Source organism: Bubalus kerabau, chromosome 14 (assembly GCF_029407905.1).
Source record: "Bubalus kerabau isolate K-KA32 ecotype Philippines breed swamp buffalo chromosome 14, PCC_UOA_SB_1v2, whole genome shotgun sequence".
Classification (NCBI taxonomy): domain Eukaryota; kingdom Metazoa; phylum Chordata; class Mammalia; order Artiodactyla; family Bovidae; genus Bubalus; species Bubalus kerabau.
The window spans coordinates 22656113-22677879 of NC_073637.1; the positions used below are offsets into that span (position 1 = coordinate 22656113).

Here is a 21767-nt window from a genome sequence, read left to right on the forward strand (position 1 = left end):
TTTAGTCCAGTGTATCAGTATAACAGTATTTACACCTAAGTTTCCATTCACAAACATTGTAACATCTACATTAGTTAAATAACTGAAAATAGATATTTAACATGTAAGCACTAAATATCTGTATCTGTGTGTATATATCATCCACCTATATTTTTATATATGTATATATGCATCTATCTACCTAACATTTCATATCTCTATACAGTCTATCTATATATATATCATGCATCCATCAGCATCTATAATCCATGTATATATATGCATTTGTCTACCTATATATCTATACATCTATATGTTTACTAGTTTGTCCACTTGCAAAGCAGCCTACAATATTATTTGAGCCCCTAGATCTTTTCAGAATAATTCACTTGTAAGAATATCACAATTAAAGTTGTGCAATAATTGCTGAGCTAAAGCACCTGGACAGGGGCTGTCTTCAGGTGGCAAGGGAGGGTATGTGTTTCTCACAGCCTCAGTGGGCATGGCTGGAGGCCTGTGAATATCACATACAGGGGAGGGAGAAGGACAGGACGCGTGTGAAGGAGGACCCGTGGAGGGACCATGAAGGGACCCATGGATGCATAACTTCAAACACACTCTCCTGTGATCAGGCAAAGGGGATTCAAGCTGATTGCCTTTGCAGTGATATTTTTGCCGGGGAGAAGCTGGGATGCGGTGTCAGGGGACTTGGTGTGGAGCCCAGGTCTCCCTGTACCAGCTCTGAGCTGGACTTCAAGCTCCTCTTCTTAAATGAATGCTGTTAGCCTCAGTCTCTGCGAGGGCTAAATGAAGAAGTGCTTCAGCCATTCTGGCCCTGAAATGATGCTGAAACAGTTGCACTTCTCCTTTCTGAAGCAGCACTCTAAATTTCATGATTTAATCCAAAACTGCTGATAAATGGCTGTATAGATTCGCTCATTGTGTGTGACACTGCACATCTCTGTTTTGTCCGGTTGTCATTTGAGATTCTTCATCTTCTGAAGAATGGCTGTGTGGATACCAGAATGTGAATCACACAGGACAAGCTGAGCTAAAATAAATGTCTAATGCTGACTAGACCATTAAGCAGCTCTGATTTCTGGCAACCGAAGACCTACCCCTCAGTCCCTCATCTTTAAAAGAGACAGAGGGAAGCAAATAAAAGGCAGAGCTCTCTCTCAGCCAGCATTTCATGAATCTAACCTTTCCAGTCACCTTTTACTGCTCCAGCACTGAAATAGATCCCGATTGATAAACAGAGAGAATTTCATGCGACATTTCTACTAAGGTTACCTGTTAACACAAAGGAATCTCTTCTGGTCTAAATTCTTCCACATATGTCCTATGCATGTGTTCCCTTTATCAGAATGGAATGTGGTACTTGAAATATATCACTTATGTGTGTGTGTTTGCATATAGATAAATACAAATATTTATGCAATATGCTTCTATTCTTAAAGGATCACTGAAAATCTGTGATATTAAATGAGGATGTATGGTTGCATATGTGAGATTTTCAAAATACATAATCATATTTGATTATGAGAAAAAGGATAGACTCTCTTCCCGAAATGTTTTTATCAATGAGAATGCTCTCAATAACAAGTTAGAGAGACCTCAAAGGAGTAAATAGTGGTTTTCTTTTTTTCCCAAATGAAGAGAGTCACGGATGGCAGCATTTCTTGGAAGCTACCATCCACCCAGAACCCTTCCTCTGTCCACACACATTATTGCTACTATTACCCACTACTCTTAGAGTGTTGGCTTTTACCTTGAGTTTGCTGCCTCATGATCACAGAAGGGTTGCAACAGTTCCAAACATCACTTCAGTGTTCAGAATAGGAAAGAAAGGGAAGAAGGATACATAGTGCCAGCTACATCTCTCCTTTTTTTATCAAGATAAGATAAAATTTTCCAGAAACTCTTTATTAGACTAATAAGGCTCACTTCTCCTCCTCCTCCTGACTCAGCCCCATGACAATTCTGGGGATGGGTGGCTAGTCTCTACCTTTAGTACTGTTTATGGTGGGATGACCAAGAAGAGAAGACTGTAAATGGCTTTTGAGTCAGATAACTGACAGTATCGACTACATTGTTTAATACTTAAAACATATTAATTCTAAAAAAATGCATGAACAACCAGCCGCCCTGTGGTTTTTATGGAATGATCACAGTCCTTCAGGATTCACACATATACACATACATACACGCACGCACACATACACACACCACACATCTCATCAGTCATTTGAGTTCCTGCAGGCTGTATTTCAGCCATCTTCCTACATTTTACCCATTTACCTGCAGGAGCCAAAAAAAAAGGGTCATTTGGGAGTCATGTTTAATCCATAGAGTTCTGCTATTTTAGATGGCAAACACTTGCAAGCTGAAAAGAGAATTTTTTTCCATAATACTGTTGGTTGTGAAGAACTGAAGGAAAAACTTCTATTGTGTCTGCCGCCTTAGAAAGACTCAACAAAGCTCGTAGGTGAATTGAAAGTCATAACAAAATAAAGCCTAACAGAAAAGAGATTTACCAGAAAGGCCTGAAGCTGTGATCAGAGGTTGCAGAGTGAGATTCTGACAGGCGCGGTGTCACCGAGGGAGACGTTTTCTTCCTTCTGTAGCAGCTGGCATTCCCGAGTCCTTGGATGCACTTTTGTGCAGTGTCTTGTTTTCACCACTGTTTCTTCTCACACATCAAATATGAACTTCAGTCGTGCAGCCATCAACTCGATGTGGGCCATGGAGAGTGGAATCAGACAGGGCAGGGACAGTAAGTCAAGTCAGGATAAGAGCAAGGGGAAGTCTAGCATTATACCACGAGTGTATTTTCTTAATCATACTGTTCTTTTTACATGATTAGAGTTTATTTTGGCAAGTTGTGTTGGGGGGATTTCAATAAAATAACTAACCTACTTTATCGGTAGAAAGCTACTCACCAAAAAAAGCTTTTAAACAATTTTTTTTTTAAATTTAAAGATTTTTTTGATGTGAACAATTTGTTAAGTCTTCATTGAATTTGTTATGCTATTGCTTCTGTTTTATGTTCTGTTTTTTTGGCCAAAAGGCATGTGGGATCTTAGCTCCCCCATCAGGGATTGAACCCACAACCCCTGCATTAGAAGGAAAAGTCCAATCACTGAAACACCAGGGAAGTTTCAACAAATTTTTACGTTGGAAAAAATTAGCTGGTAATTTCGTTGCACAATCCAGACCCTTTGCTTTGATGTTAACTGACAATTGCAGTCATAAGCAAATGGGCAGTTTTCCTGGGAAGTTTCCAAGGAGCTGCCCCCTAGCCAGCCAGACTCTGCCTGCCTGGCCTTAGTTCCTTCCCTTTGGGCCTCAGTCTTTCTCTTTTCTTCCAGCCCAAGCTCCCCAGTCTCCCATGTTCCAGGGGCCTCAAAGCCCCCAGGGAGTGCCCGGGGCCTTGTCCCGACCCACCCACCCTTCTCCCGCCCTGCTGAGGCTGGCTTCAGGAGCTGACCCTCCTGGGCCCAGAGCTGTTGGAGACCCCACAGGGGTGTGGGGACACACGCTGTCCAGTGCATGTCAAGGGCAGAGGACACCGGCCAGCAGAGAACCTGCTCACTAGATGAACCACTGGACACCCAGTGAGCGCTCAGGCCCTGAAGGGGGAGGTCACACCTGGTGAACCGTGGACAGCGTGTTACGAGAAGCCTGAGCAGCTCAGACACATGGACCACTCACCAGCTGCTGCTTGTTCCCTGCACCAGGCCCCTCCCTTCACCTGTGACTCTCGCAGGGGACCGCCTGCTTCCAGACATTCACTGAGGGCTCTGATCAGTCCTGGGGGGCGGGGGGAGATGTTCCCACTCTCAGCACCAGGCATCATGTGGAAGAGGAGGCACACGGTGAGCTCAGTGCAGACGAAGGGCCAGCAGAAATCATACAGCAATCACTTTCAGTTTGCTATTGCTTGATGAATGTCTCTCAGAAGCCAAGCTTGAGGGAGCAGAGGTGGCCACAGGCGTCCTGAGGGTCCAGGCTCTAACTATAAACACTCCGTGTCCCCTCCATAGGAAGCCTGACTAATGACTCCACAATGCTAGACCCTGCCCTCTTCACCTGTGACCAATGTGGGCCAATCAAACACCACCCCCCCTCCCCCCGCACGCCTGAAACCCAGGTGCCCAGTGCCTGCAACCCAGCCCACAGCCAGGACACTGTACATAAAAGAAAATGACCATCTTCTTGTGTAGATGGTATTAACCTTTTTTCAGTTAACATATAATCCTGAGCATTTTCCTATGATAGTAATTATATTCTGAAATCACCTATATATAATGGACTAATAGATACTTTGCTATTCATTTAATTAAAATTAATGAATAGAGTATTATTTGAAATGCACATCATTTAAAATGCATCATTAATGTAATAGTGCCCTATGAATTTCTGGCATATTAGTCAGTGAAAATGTTGCTAATTCACTAATTATACCTTAATATAGGGGTCTAGGGGTCTTCCCTGGTGGCTCAGCAGTGAAAGAATCCACCTGCCAAAGCAGGACACTCAGGTTCAATCCTTGGGTCAGGAAGATCCCCTGGAGAAGGAAATGGCAGTCCACTCCAGTATTAGTGCTGGAGAATCCCTGGGCTATATAGTCAATGGGGTCTCAAGAGTTGGATATGACTAAGCAATGAAACCACCAAACCACCATAGGCGTCTAGGAGAAGAATCTAAGAATATGAGCATTCTTTGATCTTGTAAACTATGATTGATGTCTTAATGCAGCCCAATGCAGGCTGGCTTGGAGTTTCCATGAGGTTCTCTTTGTTTCTATTCCTTTTGCCCCAAAGATGCACACCCCACAACCAGGCTGGGGGGCAGGTCTATGCAGGGATAATGACTTCTCCCAGCTTCTCCCTCAGCACAAATTAACAAAACCCTTGTCTGTGTTCATAGGTTTTCAGATCCAGACTTCAGCACACATGTTGAGGTAGAGACCTGTGTTGTGTTTGAAGCCCTACCCATCACAAGTGCTGCCCAGGTTATCGCAGGAGAAAGCAAAAGCTCTGCTTCTCCCTCGGTCCACCTGGTCCCATCTGAGCGATTAGTGGACACCCCCCTGAGCCCGCTAGTGACTGCGGAGGGTCCGCTCCCGCCTCTGAGCCACTCACATCCAGAATCTCAGCCACACTTGTGCAGGGGGCTCTCAGAAGTCTTCACAAAAAGTGCTGCTGCTAGGTTTATCTTTCTGCTTCCATTGCTAGCAATAGGAAGGTTGGCGTGCCTCAGGCCACCCCAAGCCGCCTTAAATCTATAGGCTAAATATGGGCTGTTTTGGGAGTTGGCAGGTGAGACATTGTTTTTCAAGTAATTAACCACTTTTTAAAGTGTTGTTCTCCATTCACATTTAATACAATCTTTATTGTTAACTCAGTAATATGCATTTTATATTCAGTTTTAATTTTCTATCAAAATTCATTGTCACATTTAGTTTTGCAGTGGAAAACCCTGTCTCAATGATTGTAGCTCTGTAATGCATTGAAATAGCCCCTGACATTAAACACCTCTGGGAGCATTCAACCATTTATTCTCCACAGGCCCTTAAAGGCCTAAAAACAGTCACCCTAGAATAATACCACAGTATAATATTTTAATTTAGAAGAAATTTGACATTCAGAAATGGATCTGTAGATTTCATATTTGTCATTGTTTAGTGGCTCAGTTGTGTCTGACTCTGTGACTCCATGGACTGTAGCCTGCCAGACTCCTCTGTCCATGGGATTTCCCAGGCAAGAATACTGGAGTGGGTTGCCATTTCCTCCTCCAGGGGATCTTCCTGACCTAGGGAGTAGAACCCCCGTCTCCTGCATTGGCAGGCAGATTCTTCACCACTGAGCCACCAGGGAAGCCCATGATTTCATATAAGGCTAATTGTTATGAATTTTATTTTTTAATGAAATGTATTTTGTTTAAAATGTATTTTATTTGTCTAGTTTAAAATTTAGGATGACTATTGATTTATATGCATTTCATAGTCAAATACCTTGAAGTTACTAAGTCATTTTTCGAAGGAGAGTGTAAGTACACCTCCTTTAAATAAATCTGGAGGACCCGATTTTAAGTACATTTGATGGCATAGACTTGATTTTGAAAAACAATATTTGTTGAATGTTGTTTTAAGTAAATACTATGCAAAGAAGTATCATTGATTTAACTTCAGTCATACATTTTATGACTGAACTAAATTTTAGTTCATTCATAGAACTAAAATTACATGATGGAGGAACTTAAAAATGCAATACTATATAGTATGCCCTCAGAGACAACGGTCAACATAAAATGTTAGTGGACATGTAAAATAGGGAGCTAGTGGGAAGCTGCTGTACAGCATAGGGAGCTCAACTCAGGGCTCAGTGATGACCTGGAGGGCTGGCATGGGGGCGGGGCAGGGAGGTCGTATATGTATACAGATGGTGGATTCACAATGCTATACAGCAGAAACCAACACATTGTAATGCAATTATCCTCCAATTAAAAAAATTAAAAAATATATTGGTGGAATTTTATAAAAAAAAAAAAACTGGTAACAAGTATTGTTCCACAAAGTGTTCATTGTGGGTTTTTGATTGATTGGTAAAACACATTTAGGGATCTGCTCTTCTGTCTCCATCTTCAAACTATCCTGACTTTGGTTGAAAGCATCTTTACTTCTAGAGACTTTCCTTGGTTGACTCCTCATCAGAGCAGAAAATACTTTTAAACAATTAGAGCAACCTGCTTCCCTGGTAGCTCAGCTGGTAAAGAATCCACCTGCAATGCAGGAGACCCCCAGTTTGATTCCTAGGTTGGGAAGATCCCCTGGAGAAGGGATAGGCTACCCACTCCAGTTTTCTTGGGCTTCCCTGGTGGCTCAGATGGTAAAGAATCCAATGCAAGAGGTCTGGATTCAATCCCTGGTTTGGGAAGGTCCCCTGGAGGAGGACATGGCAACCCACTCCAGTATTCTTTGCCTGGAGAATCCTGTGGACAGAGGAGCCTGGCGGCTACAGTCCATGGGGTCGCAAAGAGTTGGGCATGACTGAGCAGAACAAGAAAGATATGCTTCTTATACATGACCCTGAGGAATCACACAAATATTCTCAAATTGTCAGCTTTTTTTTTCATATTTTAAATGACATGTCTCCACCAGTGAGTCTGTTCTCATCCACGGGCCATTTCGCTTCTCCAAGTTTGTGCCTCCTTGCATCTCCTCTTAATTCATGTTTATCAGTAAGACAAAGGTAAACTAACACTAAAACAAGGAAAAACAAAGCAATTCAACAGAACATTTTCTAAGTGAAAACAGTCTGTGTTTAGTCTGATGTCAGATTATAGCATACAGAGAGCATCATTTAAGTTTCTCTAGAAAACCAGTGAAAAAGAAGGTTTTAATTAGTAAAAGTTCTGTTGAATGAAGATTTCATGTGTTATAAGGTCATTTGTCTAAATCTGATAATCATTTTTCATTTGGTCTTTAAAGTTTGTTTACATGACTTGATACAGAGGAAACTCCGCAGATTTATTCTAAATTTTTATAACATTTCATTCAACGGTGGTGGTGGCAGCATAGTCACTAAGTCGTGTCCGACTCTTGCGACCCCATGGACTGCAGCCCGCCCGCCAGGCTTCTCTGACCATGGGATTCTCCAGGCAAGAATACTGAGTGGGCTGCCTTTTCCTTCTCCAGTTCACTCAATAAATGGTCTTAAATGTTTATTTTATTTGTAATCCTGACTGCAACTATCTTGATAATATACAGTATCCTATAGTGTCTGAATATTCCATCCCCTCTGTTCTCTTATCTATTAAATATAATATGAAGTGAAAGTGAATAATGAAAGAAGTTACAAAAATTTATGCTGTACATTCTCGGTAGATTGTGTGGGATCAGAGGCTTTTCATTTCTCATCAAGAGAATATGGTTAAGTTGAAATATTTCTGAAATGTTCGTATATGAAATTTGGGACACTTTTGACAGTCAGAATTTAAAAAAACATTCCTAATTGGTGCTTGATATGCAATGATTTTAGTGTGTCAACAATAGAGTTTACTCTTAGTTTACTCACTAAGAAGAGAGTCCCATAAACCTGGGGTTCTTGTATTACATTATCTTTGCTGACCTCACTTTTCTTTGTTTATTTTTTCAGATTAAAAAAATCAACAGAAACTTTCCTGTAAACCAGCAGGTAAGATGGAGAAACACATGCAAAGTCAAACTGTATATTTCTTTCATTTTATCTGTTACAAATGGTAATTTTGATTGCCTTTAGTTTTACATGGAAATAATTCGTACGAATTATTAATTAATTCGGAGAAGGCAATGGCACCCCACTCCAGTACTCTTGCCTGGGAAATCCCATGGACGGAGGAGCCTGGTGGGCTGCAGTCCATGGGGTCGCAAAGAGTCGGACACGACTGAGTGACTTCACTTTCACTTTTCACTCTCATGCATTGGGGAAGGAAATGGTAATAATTTTATTATGTTAAACTTAACTTCTATTGCTTTCACAACCATAATATAAGCATTAGCTATTAATAGAATAAGAAAAGGAAGTGAAGGCTCACCGCCTGGACTCGCTGAGCTGTCCCCGTCCAGTGTGTGGACGGGGAGGGGGCTCGGTGGCAGGACGCTGATACTGACTCCCCACAGCAGCCTCAGTCCACAGCCACTGACCACAATCTGAACATCGACGATATCAATTCCTAAATGGCATACCCACCACTAGTTAGCTTCCATGGTAAAATTTTAAAATAACTTTCAGTATGTTAAAACCAAGTTCCTTTTCATCTAAGCCTGGGGTCCCATATCAGTAGCATCTGTGTAAGGGCAACCATCTCATATGTGTTTATAAAGTTAAATGAGAACAAAATTTCTCAACATATGCTATTGCTTGCATCAGCGTGTCAGATGTGTGTGTTCCTTGCAACAGAGAACTTATGTTCTGGGGTAGGTTGTGGTGTTCAGGGTGCGCCTTGCCCGGGCCGCCCACAGAGCCCATGTGGCTGAGTGAGGTGGTGGGCAGCTTTGCAGAGCCTGCTGTGCCTACAGCCCTGACCTGTCTTGCTTGGGGTGAGGCCAGGGGGACCAGTTCCCTTCCCTCGGGCCCCTGCCTCTGAGCCATGCCACACTCTTGGCAGGTACAGGGTTGGAGGGGTGTCTGTGCCTCCCAGAACCACAGCAAGTGCGGGCACATGGGGCTTGTTCACGGGCAGAGACGAGGCTCAGCCCAGAGCACCTGACTCACTCGCTCTGGGGTGATGCCTGGGACACTGGGGCATCGCTCCATCCACCGCAGGTGATTCTGAGGCTGGAGTGCACAGGTCACATCTGGGAAAACACTTTACAGCTTCACGGGGCTGAACAGGAGGGAAAAGCCAGGCATTAAGGGTAAATTGTTCAACTGGAAGCCTCAGCTGTGAGGGAAGTTTGCAATGCCCAGGACGAGATAGGGTTGTTTTATAGTCAGAAGTGTAAAAATGTAGACCTGCTCTTTTGGGGAATTCTTGCCAAAAATACAAATGAAGTGTTTCTTTAAAAGTGACTCTAATATTTATGTTATCCCCTCTCTTGTCCCTTCAACCCTCAGCATGTGAAGTATCAATAATTAGTGTGATTTCATCACTAGGAATGTTTCCTAACCCTGACTAGTCCACAGCTATGCTTTATTCCCCATGATGACAACCATGTGGAACACTCCCTACACATTCCCTTCAGGGACCTGTCTCATTCCTCACCACCCCTGCTTTTATCTAGGTTTTAAATAATGCTGAGTGAAGTCAGTAAAAATCTGGAAAACCTTGATTATAGAAGAAATCAAAAACTTTAATATTCTACTCACATTTAATAAACACAGATAAGCATCCACGGCTGTTTATCTGCTAACCTTTCAATATTATGATTATAGTGAAATTTTATTTCAAATCTCCTAGCATCTCACAATTTGAAATCACAATGAATTCTAGATACTTTAACAACTGAAAGCTACAGCTAATAGATTTTTCCCTCACTACTTCCCACCTTGTAAATGAAGTCTTTCGGGATATAGGATTACTTTATAGTTCAACCTTCGTATCTATGCTTAATAGGAAGAACTCACCCACGTAGTGTAATAGCCGTGCATTAGGAGATCAGGGTACATCTTCTGCCTAAAATCTGAGCCACTTCAAGGAACAAAAATTGAAAATTATATGTAATCTAATTTCTCATCGAGATTTAGCACTCAAACTCTTACCTTGGACTAGTTGCTTTCATCTCAAATTTCTTCAAACTTAATTTTCAGGTAGCATTCTCTGATGCTCAGATTCAATATAAGTATATATGTTTATATATATGCTTTTTATTAAATAACATCAGACATAATGTTACAGTATTCAAGTCCCCTCATAGCCATGATACTCTGGGTCTTAAACAAAACCAAAAGACATCAGCTGAAATACATTAGAACAGAAGTCTTCTGCCTCCTGTGGGGTTTGGTTTTGACTTCGTGCAGCCACTGTGGTACTAGTACCCCAACCAGAGAAATTAAAATTAAAAAATGCAAAGGGGTTGGAACTGGAGAAAGTCACTGCACCCAGCAGAGGCCAGCGCTGTGGACCGAGTCTCCAGAGATACCCCCATGCTCCAGAGCACAGCAGACTCTCAGTAAGTTCATCTCAGAGAAGAATATTTTTATCAGAAGTATAAGCCATTTGAGCAAATAAACCATCATAAGGGAAAACACACTGTGAAGATTAAGGAACAATCCACGACTATTTTAAATTATTTTTTTTTAATAAGGTGGTACAAAATGTAAGGCAAGAACAAGAAGTGGTATCAAAAATTGTGGATTTGCAAAACAACTCAACAGAAGTTCAAAAATGAATAAAGCATTAATATGTTTAAGCTTATAATCAATTAGCCAACTGAATAATAGAACAAATAAAAATAAAGATAAAACATGTAATTGGAAGTAGTGTATCTGAGAGTACCATCAGAATACATCCTATACAGAAAGGGCTGAAAATATGAAAAATGATGTAAGAGTTGAAGTTTAGAATGAGAGGCTCCAAAAAGAAAAATTCTGCAGAAAGACTGGAGATGACGAACTTGTGAAGAGATTTGATGGCTAAGAGTTTCTATAAGACTTGAGGTTAGAGAACCACGCTAACCCTGGAGCATGATGAAGAAAACCAGATCCACAACCTGAACATCCCACCGGTGGGGTAGTGAGCAACCATCATAGGGTGAGCTGGCTTTCCTGGTGCTGGTCTGGAAGACTCTTCAAGAAAGCATATGAGGTACCAGTGGCAAGTAAGGACGAGGGACTAGATAAACTTCTACTTTTAATAAAGGGTGTAATAAAGGATGAAACAGACATATGTTATGCACAAGAAGATGCCCGAGTGCCTACATCTGGGAGCAAGAGTAACAGCCCAGCCTCCTTCCCACGGGGAGGGTTTCCTCCCCAGCCTCCTGCATAAGCTCCTGCCTTCCCCCACCCCAGCCTGGATTCCTTCCCCTGTGACTTCTCTCACTTTCTTCCCCTCTTCAGTTCCTGCACAAGGACATTGCATTTCTGTTTTGAAAACAGATGTGTATTAGGTCTGTCCTTATTCTTCCTACATTCTATTTTGCTTTTTGTGGACCGGAATCATCTCTGTCCACTTGGATACCTGGAGAAACGTGTGCACTGGCCATTTTCAGGATGCATTTCTCATATCGTGCATGAGGTTGAGCAACTTGAAATGACACTGGCGTATCCTTTCGCTTGCCTTTCTCTACCCTTTTGAACATGTTCCTCTTTTATTCTTGTTGTTTTCTTATTTATTTGTAAGCACTGTGTACTCAATACATGAAGGGAATTTAACCGTTGTATTTTATGTCACCTAAATCAGCACGCTTTGTTAGTGGCTTATAGGATTTATGTTGTTCTTAGAGTTTATCCATTCAAGATTAATAAAAGGAGAAAAGCAATCCATTGCTGATTTCTAATAAGTTTATGTTATTATTTTTACATTTGAACAATTGACTTTTCTCATTGTGTTTTCACACTGTGTGTTACTCTCTGCTAGCCCCTCCCAGGCCAGTTCAGTTCAGTTCAGTTGCTCAGTCATGTCCGACTCTTTGTGACCCCATGGCCTGCAGCACGCCAGGCCTCCCTGTGCATCACCAACTCCTGGAGTTTACTCAAACTCACATCCATCGAGTCACTGATGCCATCCGACCGTCTCATCCTCTGTCATCCCCTTGTCCTCTGCCCTCAATCTTTCCTAGCATCAGAGTCTTTTCCAATGAGTTGGCTCTTCACATCAGGTGGCCAAAGTATTGGAGTTTCAGCTTCAGCATCAGTCCTTCCAGTGAATATTCAGGACTGATTTCCTTTAGGATAGACTGGTCTCCCAGGTCAGGGACAGGTTATAAAGGGACAGGAGGGGGCTTTGGGAGGTGATAAGTTCATTATATTGACTGTAATAATGGTTTGTGGATTCACATGTATGTCAAAACTTATCAGATTTTACCCTTTAAATATGTGTACTTTCTTCATGTCATTGTACCTCAATAAAGCTAAAGCCATTTTTGTTATTAAAATGTTTGGGAGCCAGATAAGTTAAGAAATAATATTATATCAAGGCCATTGGGGTTTGGCTCCATCTTAATTATTGTCTAGACTTGAAATTACAGTAGAGTCAGTACAGTTTCTCCCAGTTCACTTTTGTTCAGAACAACTTTCTCATTTCCTCTTTGTGTCTGGAGCATAGCCATTAGCACAATTCAGATCAGGTTCATTTGTGAAGTGCAGAGTGAGATTCAGCTGCGAATGATGACTTTTCCTGAAAAGCATGTGATTATGGGGGTCCTGCTGCTAGATTACATAGGGATACTCAGTGCATGAGATCATGGTGATAATAATGATAATGGGAATCTTGCTGCTAGACTACACAGGAATACACCGTGCGTGTGATAATGATGATAACAGTGATAACATTGATAATGGGGGTCCTGCTGTGAGACTACACAGGGATACTCAGTGCATGAGATAATGGTGATAACAGTGATAACAGTGATAATGGGGGTCTTGCTGCTAGAATACACAAGGATACACAGTGCCTGTGATAATGATGATAACACTGATAATGGGGGCCCTGCTGCTAGATTACACAGGGATACTCGGTGCATATGATAATGGTGATAACAGTGATAATGGGGTCCTGCTGATAGATTACACAGGGATATTCAGTTGGGTGTGAAACTGTGTTGTGCTAGTTCACTCAGTTACAGGTCATGTACACAAGTAGACCTACATGCAGCGCTTTGTGCACATAGCCTTCTGAGTCACGACTTGTTGCATTTCTAATGTTTAATCTTTATTAACCAAAACTCCTCCATCCTGAAATACATCGCATTACTCCCATAAAATGGCACTTTGCAATTAATATTTTCTATAATTCCTAAGAAGAAGGGTTATTGAGAATTAATTCATCATGAAAATATTAATACTGATCTCCCTTTATATCAGGCACTGTGCAAAATAGAGTTATTAAATTATAGTAGTCTGAATACATAAAAACTATACTCCCTAGGTGGTAATAGTGGTAAAGAACCCACCTGCCAATGCAGGAGAGATAAGAGACACAGGTTTGATCCCTGGATTAGAAAGATCTCCTGGAGGAGGGCATGGCAACCCACTCCAGTATTCTTGCCTGGAGAATACCCATGGACAGAGGAGCCTGGCGGGCTACAGTTCATAGGGTCTCAAAGAGTGAGTCACGACTTAGCGACTAAGTGAAGCAACTTAGCACGGCACATACACAGCACATACTCATTTACAATAAATTATTACCTCAATAAGTTTATCATATAAATGTTATTCATTTTTGACTAGCTATAAAAATTTGGAAACATTATTTTAGACGAATACATAGAATTCTGGAAACAACAGAGAAAAAGTGACTAGTAATCTCCAGTTGTGTTGAGAGTGCTGAGAAATTAAAGGACACATTAAAAATTGAGTTTTGAAGTAACATTAGGGAAAAGAGAGGAGTTAGGACCTCCAAACACTTGTTTCTCCATAAAAGTAACAAAGAACTGGCAAAATGGTCTGAATTAAAATTTTCAGATCTATGGAAATTCACCAAGAGTATGCTGAACTCAGTGAGCGTTTATTCAAGAAAAACAGCTGAATCTTGGTAGGAACAGTGATCATTGCGGCATTTGAACTGATCCAGCCCCAACCCCTGCTTCCTAGCAATCGGGCAGCCTCAAAATTAAGGGCTTATGTTTCTTCACCATCAGCTCTGATCTTTTGGTTGTCTAGTCTTTGTCCCGTCACTTAAAACCAGCTAGCTCAAAATTTGTAATCTAATAAGATGATGCGTATTTTTTTCATCATCTGTGTCTGCTGTATCAAAGATATTTGCATGAGTGTCTGCATCCTTTTTAAACAAAATATTCTATTAATGGGACTGACAATTGGTCTTTATCTTGGATTTCAAAGCCGAGGGTTTTTTCAACTGAAGGGCAATTTTTTTTTCCATTCTTCATGTATTTTTCATATATTCAGTTTATAAACAATGACAGCAAATCATAGAGTCACATGATCTGGTGATAATGAGTGTTGTTGTTTAGTTCATTTTATAATATTTGGCAATAAAATATGCTGGAACTTAAAACTTTGTAAAAAATAATATTCCCATATAAATTAACTCTTGTAGGAGCTATTAGCTTATAAACCATTGTGAAAAGATAGTGGCAGAGGTTTCATAAGTAAACCTTCTGGCTCTGAGATTCAGAGCCACTCATTGTTAATTTGATGTTGCTGTTGCTGTTCGGTCTCTAAGTGGTGTCCAACTCTTTATGACCCCATGGATTGTAGCATGCCAGGCCTCCCTATCCCTCACTACTCAAGAGGGGCAGTGAGTAGTGCCCGTTTAATTTAATTTGCCCGTTAATGTGTAAATGGGCAAATTAGCAAAAGGTAAGTAAAGGTAAGTCCTCTTGGTGAAAAAGTTCATGCTTTTAAACACATGTGGATAGGACAGTGGCTATATTTCACTTCCTTTATCACTTCTCTAAGTGTGATTTAATTGACCAAATTGTATACTCCTTTTCCTCTGAAATGTGAAAGAAGATATACGTGATTAAGCACTACAGAAAAGCACAGCAAGAATGTTCACGTAAAAGAACCATTCATCCCATTGGGGTTAATGGATTGACTCTAAACTCCGTAGTGCGTGCACTGCAGAACCTGCCCGAAGTCCCTTACTGCAGTTTTGATGATGTCGGCAATGAGCCAGCTCTCCTGTCTGCTGTTCAAAGCCTTAAAATATAACCCAGATGATGTGGTTGATCTGTCAAATGATCTGTCATTAAGAAATACTTTAAAGGACTTCCTTGGTGGCACAGTGGATAAGAATCTGCCTGCCAGTGCAGGAGACACGGATTTCATCCCTGGTTTGGGAAGGTTCCACGTGCTGTGGAGCAGCTAAGCCCACACACCACAACTACTGCCCCTGCACACTAGAGCCCAAGCTCCTCGAGAAGAGAAGCCCTGCGATGGGAAGCCCGCGTACCACAAGGAGAGAGGAGCCCTCGTTCACCGCAACTAGAGAAACGCCCACACAGCGACAAAGATCTAGCACAACCAAATAAATAAATTAATTAAAAAATACTTTTAAAAACAAGTTCACGTCAAAAAGATACACTGCACTGTTTAGAAACACTGCAGTTTTTTTCACCAGTCATTAATTTTCACAGGATAGGCCATGCCCTTACCTGAGGAACAAAACAGCTCAAAACACAAAACTGTCTTTTAAAGTACGTTTATATGTATAGTTACATACTAGCTGCAAAAGATAGGTGTAGGCTTGGGAAATGGAGGAATATGTTATAAAATGATAAATATCATGTCCTATATTTTATAATCTTCTATTAGCTTAAGAAAAATGTATTCTGTGTGCTCTATCATGAAATAATAAGTAAAAGAGAAAAATATGAATAACTCGGGGCCTAATATTATAAAAGCAGTAAACTATATACAAACCCAAAGCTAAAAATATGAAGGGTGTCATATTCAAGAAGTCACAGTTTATGGCAAACTGAGGTGATGCTTTTATGTTCACTCGCAGGCCCCCAAGGAGCTGGGTGGCAGCTCCTCGCTGAGCCGAGGCCCCAGGTGGGAGGAGCCTAGGCCCCAGGTGGGAGGAGCCTAGGCCCCAGGTGGGAGGAGCCTAGGCCCACCTGAATCAGAGAGGCCGGCAGGACTAGGAGCCCAGAGCTGGGAGGGAAGAGTCGTCAATGAGAAAGGGGATAAAACATAAACACAAAGCATGAGGTCAGATGTCAAGTATGAGAAACAAGGTCCTGGTGGAGTGGAGCAGGTAGGCGGTCATCCGAGAGGAGAGGAGAAAGTCAGGCTGCCTGTGGCACGTGTGCTGGCTTTGCATCTACAGGGATCAAAGTAGGATGGTTTCCAGGGTAATAGGAACTGTGTGTGGCTGGACAAGTAGCAGGGAAGGAATCGTTTCATACTAATGAAGGTGAGGAAAACATGACCTTGAAATGATAAGTAATCGTTGAGTCAGGCATCAGTGGGACCCAGTGACACGTGGAGGAGACACACCTGCCCTTGTCATACTACCTCTGAAGAGTATCAGAAATGGGCCCTCCAGTTCCAGGGAAAGAGGGCAGGAGCTGTGCAATGGGAGATGTTTCTCTTTGGACATGTTGCATCTCTGCATGCTGTCTCATGAGCACGCATTTTGTTTCAGACTGTTTCTCCAAGGGTGTTTACTTACAAAGCAGACTTAGTAAATCAGACAGTGTTTCTCCTCAGAACCAAGGGGAGAATTTCTTACCCTCCCTTTGGAAGTCTCAGAAGGTAGAGACAACATCTCCGGGCAGGGCCCAGGGGAGGCATGCCTTTGTTCCTTCTCGAAGTTGTGTCTGACTCTTTCTGACCCCATGAACTGCAGCATGCCAGGCTTCCCTATCCTTCACTATCTCCTGGAGGTTGCTTAGACTCATGTCCATCAAGTTGGTGATGCCATCCAACCATCTCATCCTCTGTTGTCCCCTTATCCTCCTGCCTTTAATCTTTCCCAGCATCAGGGTCTTTTCCAATGAGTCAGTTCTTCACATCAGGTGGCCAAAGTATTGGAGTTTCAGCTTCAGCATCAGTCCTTCCAATGAGGATTCACGACTGATTTCCTTTAGGATTGACTGGTGTGATCTCCTTGCGGTCCAAGGAACTCTCAAAAGTCTTCTCTAGCATCACAGTTCAAAAGCATCATTCTTCGACTCTCAACCTTCTTTATGGTCCAACTCTCACATCCATATATGACTACGGGAAAAACCGTAACTTTGGCTGTACAGACTTTTGTTGGCAAAGTAATGTCTCTGCTTTGTAATAAGCTGTCTAGGTTTGTCAGTAAAAGAGCCTATTGCCCTTTATAAAAGATCTTGGTTCCCTAACCTCAGGGACCCCCATGTGACACAGCCTGTTCTGTGCATATACCTCAGTCACAAAATGCTGATACTCATGGTGTTGGCTGTGCTGTGAATATGAAGTCTTCTGTCTCTGACCCAAGAATATAACATCTTCCGCCAGCATCCGTAAACCTGTGAGAGGGTAACAGTTCAGTTCAGTCACTCGTTCGTGTCTGACTCTTTGCGACCCCATCAACTGCAACACACCAAGGCTCCCTGTCCATCACTAACTCCTGGAGCTTGCTCAAACTCATGTGCATCAAATCAGTGATGCCATCCAACCATCTTCATAGCTCAGTACCTTGCAAAATCTCAGACCTTTCGTGGTTCATCACATTTTGTAGCAAGGATGAGCTGGTGACAGAAATGTTGTTTTTTGGTAGTGGAAGGATGGTTAATTAGATTTGAAAGAAGTCCATGCACACCTGCAGTGAACATGTTGCTGCTGCTGCTGCTGCTAAGTCGCTTCAGTCATGTCCGACTCCTAGTGACCCCATGGACCGCAGCCTACCAGGCTCTTCCATCCATGGGATTTTCCAGGCAAGAGTACTGGAGTGGGGTGCCATTGCCTTCCCCAAGTGAACATGTTCAGATCAGATCAGATCAGATCAGTCGCTCAGTCATGTCTGACTCTTTGTGACCCCATGAATCGCAGCACGCCAGGCCTCCCTGTCCATCACCAACTCCCAGAGTTCACTGAGACTCACGTCCATCAAGTCAGCGATGCCATCCAGCCATCTCATCCTCTGTCGTCCCCTTCTCCTCCTGCCCCCAATCCCACCTCCCAGCATCAGAGTCTTTTCCAATGAGTCAACTCTTCGCATGAGGTGGCCAAAGGACTGGAGTTTCAGCTTTAGCATCATTCCCTCCAAAGAAATCCCAGAGCTCATCTCCTTCAGAATGGACTGGTTGGATCTCCTTGCAGTCCAAGGGACTCTCAAGAGTCTTCTCCAACACCACGGTTCAAAAGCATCAATTCTTCAGCGCTCAGCCTTCTTCACAGTCCAACTCTCACATCCATACATGACCGCAGGAAAAACCATAGCCTTGACTAGACGAACCTTTGTTGGCAAAGTAATGTCTCTGCTTTTCAATATGCTATCTAGGTTGGACATAACTTTCCTTCCAAGGAGTAAGCGTCTTTTAATTTCATGGCTGCAGTCACCATCTGTAGTGATTTTGGAGCCCAGAAAAATAATATCTGACACTGTTTCCACAGTTTCCCCATCTATTTCCCATGAAGTGGTGGGACCGGATGCCATGATCTTCGTTTTCTGAATGTTGCACTTTAAGCCAACTTTTTCACTCTCCACTTTTACTTTCATCAAGAGGCTTTTGAATTCCTCTTCACTTTCTGCCATAAGGGTGGTGTCATCTGCGTATCTGAGGTTACTGATATTTCTCCCAGCAATCTTGATTCCAGTTTGTGTTTCTTCCAGTCCAGCGTTTCTCATGATGTACTCTGCATATAAGTTAAATAAACAGGGTGACAATATACAGCCTTGACGAACTCCTTTTCCTATTTGGAACCAGTCTGTTTTTCCATGTCCAGTTCTAACTGTTGCTTCCTGACCTGCATACAGATTTCTCAAGAGGCAGATCAGGTGGTCTGGTATTCCCATCTCTTTCAGAATTTTCCACAGTTTATTGTGATCCACACAGTCACATGTTAGTTGCTTGTTAATAAGGAGTGATTTGAGGGGAGGTGCTAAGCAGAGGATGGGTAGCAGATTAAATAACAGCCTTGTGAACAGAGCATCCTCAAGTGTTTTCAGCTGCCCTTCAGGTGGGAGCCTTGCTCAGTCCTCTGACTGTGACCCCTATAATGTTTGTCCTGGGACAGCAGACAGCTCTGATCTTTTTCAGACAATGGTTACAGAAATGCTCCTGAATTGAGCATTACAGAGGGGAAAATTATAGCCACTACAGGGAGAAAGCTTCCCAGGTGACTCAGTGGTAAAGATCCTGCCTGCCAATGCAGGAGACGTGGGTTTCATCCCTGACTTGGAAAGATCCCCTGAAAGACAGCATGGCAACCCACTCCAGTATTCTTGCCTGGAGAATCCCATGGACAGAGGAGCCTAGCGGGCTACAGTCCGTGGGGTTTTGAAAGAGTCAGGCATGACTTAGCAACTAAACAACAATAGGGAGAAACCAGGTGAACAGTTAAAACTATGCGTGGTTCACTTGAGGTTCACTTGAGGGATGAGAGAGTGGAGCACACAATGTTTCATAAGGAAGAATGACACAAAGGAAAACCACTGCACCTTGCTTCTAGCATGGAGTGCACTGCCAGGCTCCGTAGCTCTCCACTGCAGCCCTGGGCTCTTGACCTCTGAACAAAGGTCAGTCTTTCCTTCATCATGAAAGGTAGTAGTGTCTGTCCCTGAGCAGTTTCATGGACTGTCCCTGCCAGTAGCATTTAGGGATTCTCAAAGCCTCCTTTGATTCTGCATTCACTCTGTCCCAGCTGCTGCTCAGTTTTCTTACCAGTTTCTAGGACTCTCATGGATTTCAGATGCATTCCTTCACTGTGTGGGACAAAAGGTAACTTCACAGATCTTTCTGAGCCGGTCTCTCTCTCCCAGCCTCCTGCTGAGAGGCCTGGGGACGACAAACACCTTCAGATTCCCAGAGACCCTCTGGTCTAGCTGAGGCGATCTCTGAGTCAAGTTCTTAATCCCTTCAGAAGACCCTCTGTGAGAAGTTTTGATCCTTCTAAGATTTGAGGAAAAGCTTTTGTGTTACACACCTAGGATTGCCCCCATGCTAGGATTTCAAGCCACCCAATTTTCAGCATATTTTGGCATCTGAAGAAGCTGAGACTATTCAGAGCCATCAAACCCAACACAAGTTTGTAAAACAATCCACTTCCAATAAAAAAAAAAAAAAGAAAACTTATGTGCACACACACATACACACCCAAAAGAATCACCAAATCCTGTTTGTTTGAATCTGATAGTTTGTCACCAAGGTCCTCCCTTCCTCCCCTCCTCTCACATTTTATGATCGAATAATGAAGAAACCAGGCAGCACCTGCAGCATAGGGGTGTAACCAGGTAGACATGACTACTGACCGTTTCTGCTTTCCACATTCCTGCAGGAAACAGTGACATCAAGCTTCCTGCCATGACCAGCAAGGGTCTCTGTCTTCTCGTTTCCAATAACATGCTCCTGACTCTCTTCTGATCTCTCCCTGGCAGGCAACTGCCCCCTGTGCAGGTTTCTACCAACGGTGAGATTGTCTTCTGTCCTGTGATATAGACTCACTCTCTCACTCTCCTCCCCACCGGCCCATACTCTTCCAGTCTCCACCAACTGTTTCTCAAGCTGCTCCCATCTCTTGGCTGTTTATAAAAGCAGAACTCTATTCCAGTGAAAAATCCTGTGTTAGTTTTCCACTGTACAACATGTGACTGTGCATGCAGCCACATTATACAGCACACACTTATCTCCCATTTTGTTCTGGTCAAGAATCCAAGCTCAGGTCCTCCTCCCAGGGTCTCACAAGAATGCAGTCATGGTTCTGACCTTTGTTATCATCGCACGGGAGGCTTGGAGTTCTCTTCAAGGGTCCCGTTCAAACTGTGGGGCTGAGATCCTTGGCTTCTAGGGGCTCCCCATCATTCCTCTCATCCAGAGGATGAGTTGATCTGATGGCATCACTGACTCGGTGGACATGAATTTGAGAACAGGGTTCTCTCCCGCATGTTGGTGTCTTCAAGGCCAAGGGCATCGTCCTGCTCTTTCCAGTCTCTGTTAAATGGCTTACCTGATTCAGCTCTGATTAGAGGCTTTAGTTACATATGCAGTAGCTCTTCTGCACTCATGTAACCTTAAATAATTAAGGGGTGGCAACTACACTATTCTTAAGTTCCTACACGCCCTTAGCAGAAGGGGTGGTGCAGAACTCTGTGCCATCAGTCATCATGGTAGCATGCACTTTTTTAAAAACTTTCCATTTTCTTTCGTTCTTCAGAAATTTTAAATGGTTCTAAGAAATTCTCTTAAGACTTGTGCTTGATCACATAGCTCGGGACCCAGTGGTAATCTGGAGGCTCAATTAGTACGAGCTGCAGGAAGTGACTTCACTTCCCACATCCTGCAAGGTGTCTGGCAGGAGTAGGCCGCTGACAAGGATTCATGATAACTTAGAAAGGAAGGACTAGTGTAAACTCATCATCTTCTCTTTGTATAAGTAAGACACTGAGTTTTGAGGAGATAATCATTCATGCTTCCTGAGATGGTTGGTTTTGTTCAGTTGCTGTCATGTCCTACTCTTTGCAACCCCATGGATCGCAGCACACCA

The 21767-nt window shown here is 42.7% G+C and overlaps 1 protein-coding gene across 2 annotated transcripts in view; it reads left to right on the forward strand.

Annotated features, from left to right (window-relative positions):
* SNTG1 (syntrophin gamma 1) overlaps nucleotides 1-21767 on the forward strand; it is a 147160-nt gene that overhangs the window by 70465 nt on the left and 54928 nt on the right. For both annotated transcript variants that reach the window (XM_055545957.1, XM_055545958.1), the window contains exon 11: nucleotides 8142-8180. In XM_055545957.1, coding sequence (XP_055401932.1) covers nucleotides 8142-8180 — 39 coding nt within the window. The remainder of the gene's footprint in view (nucleotides 1-8141; nucleotides 8181-21767) is intronic.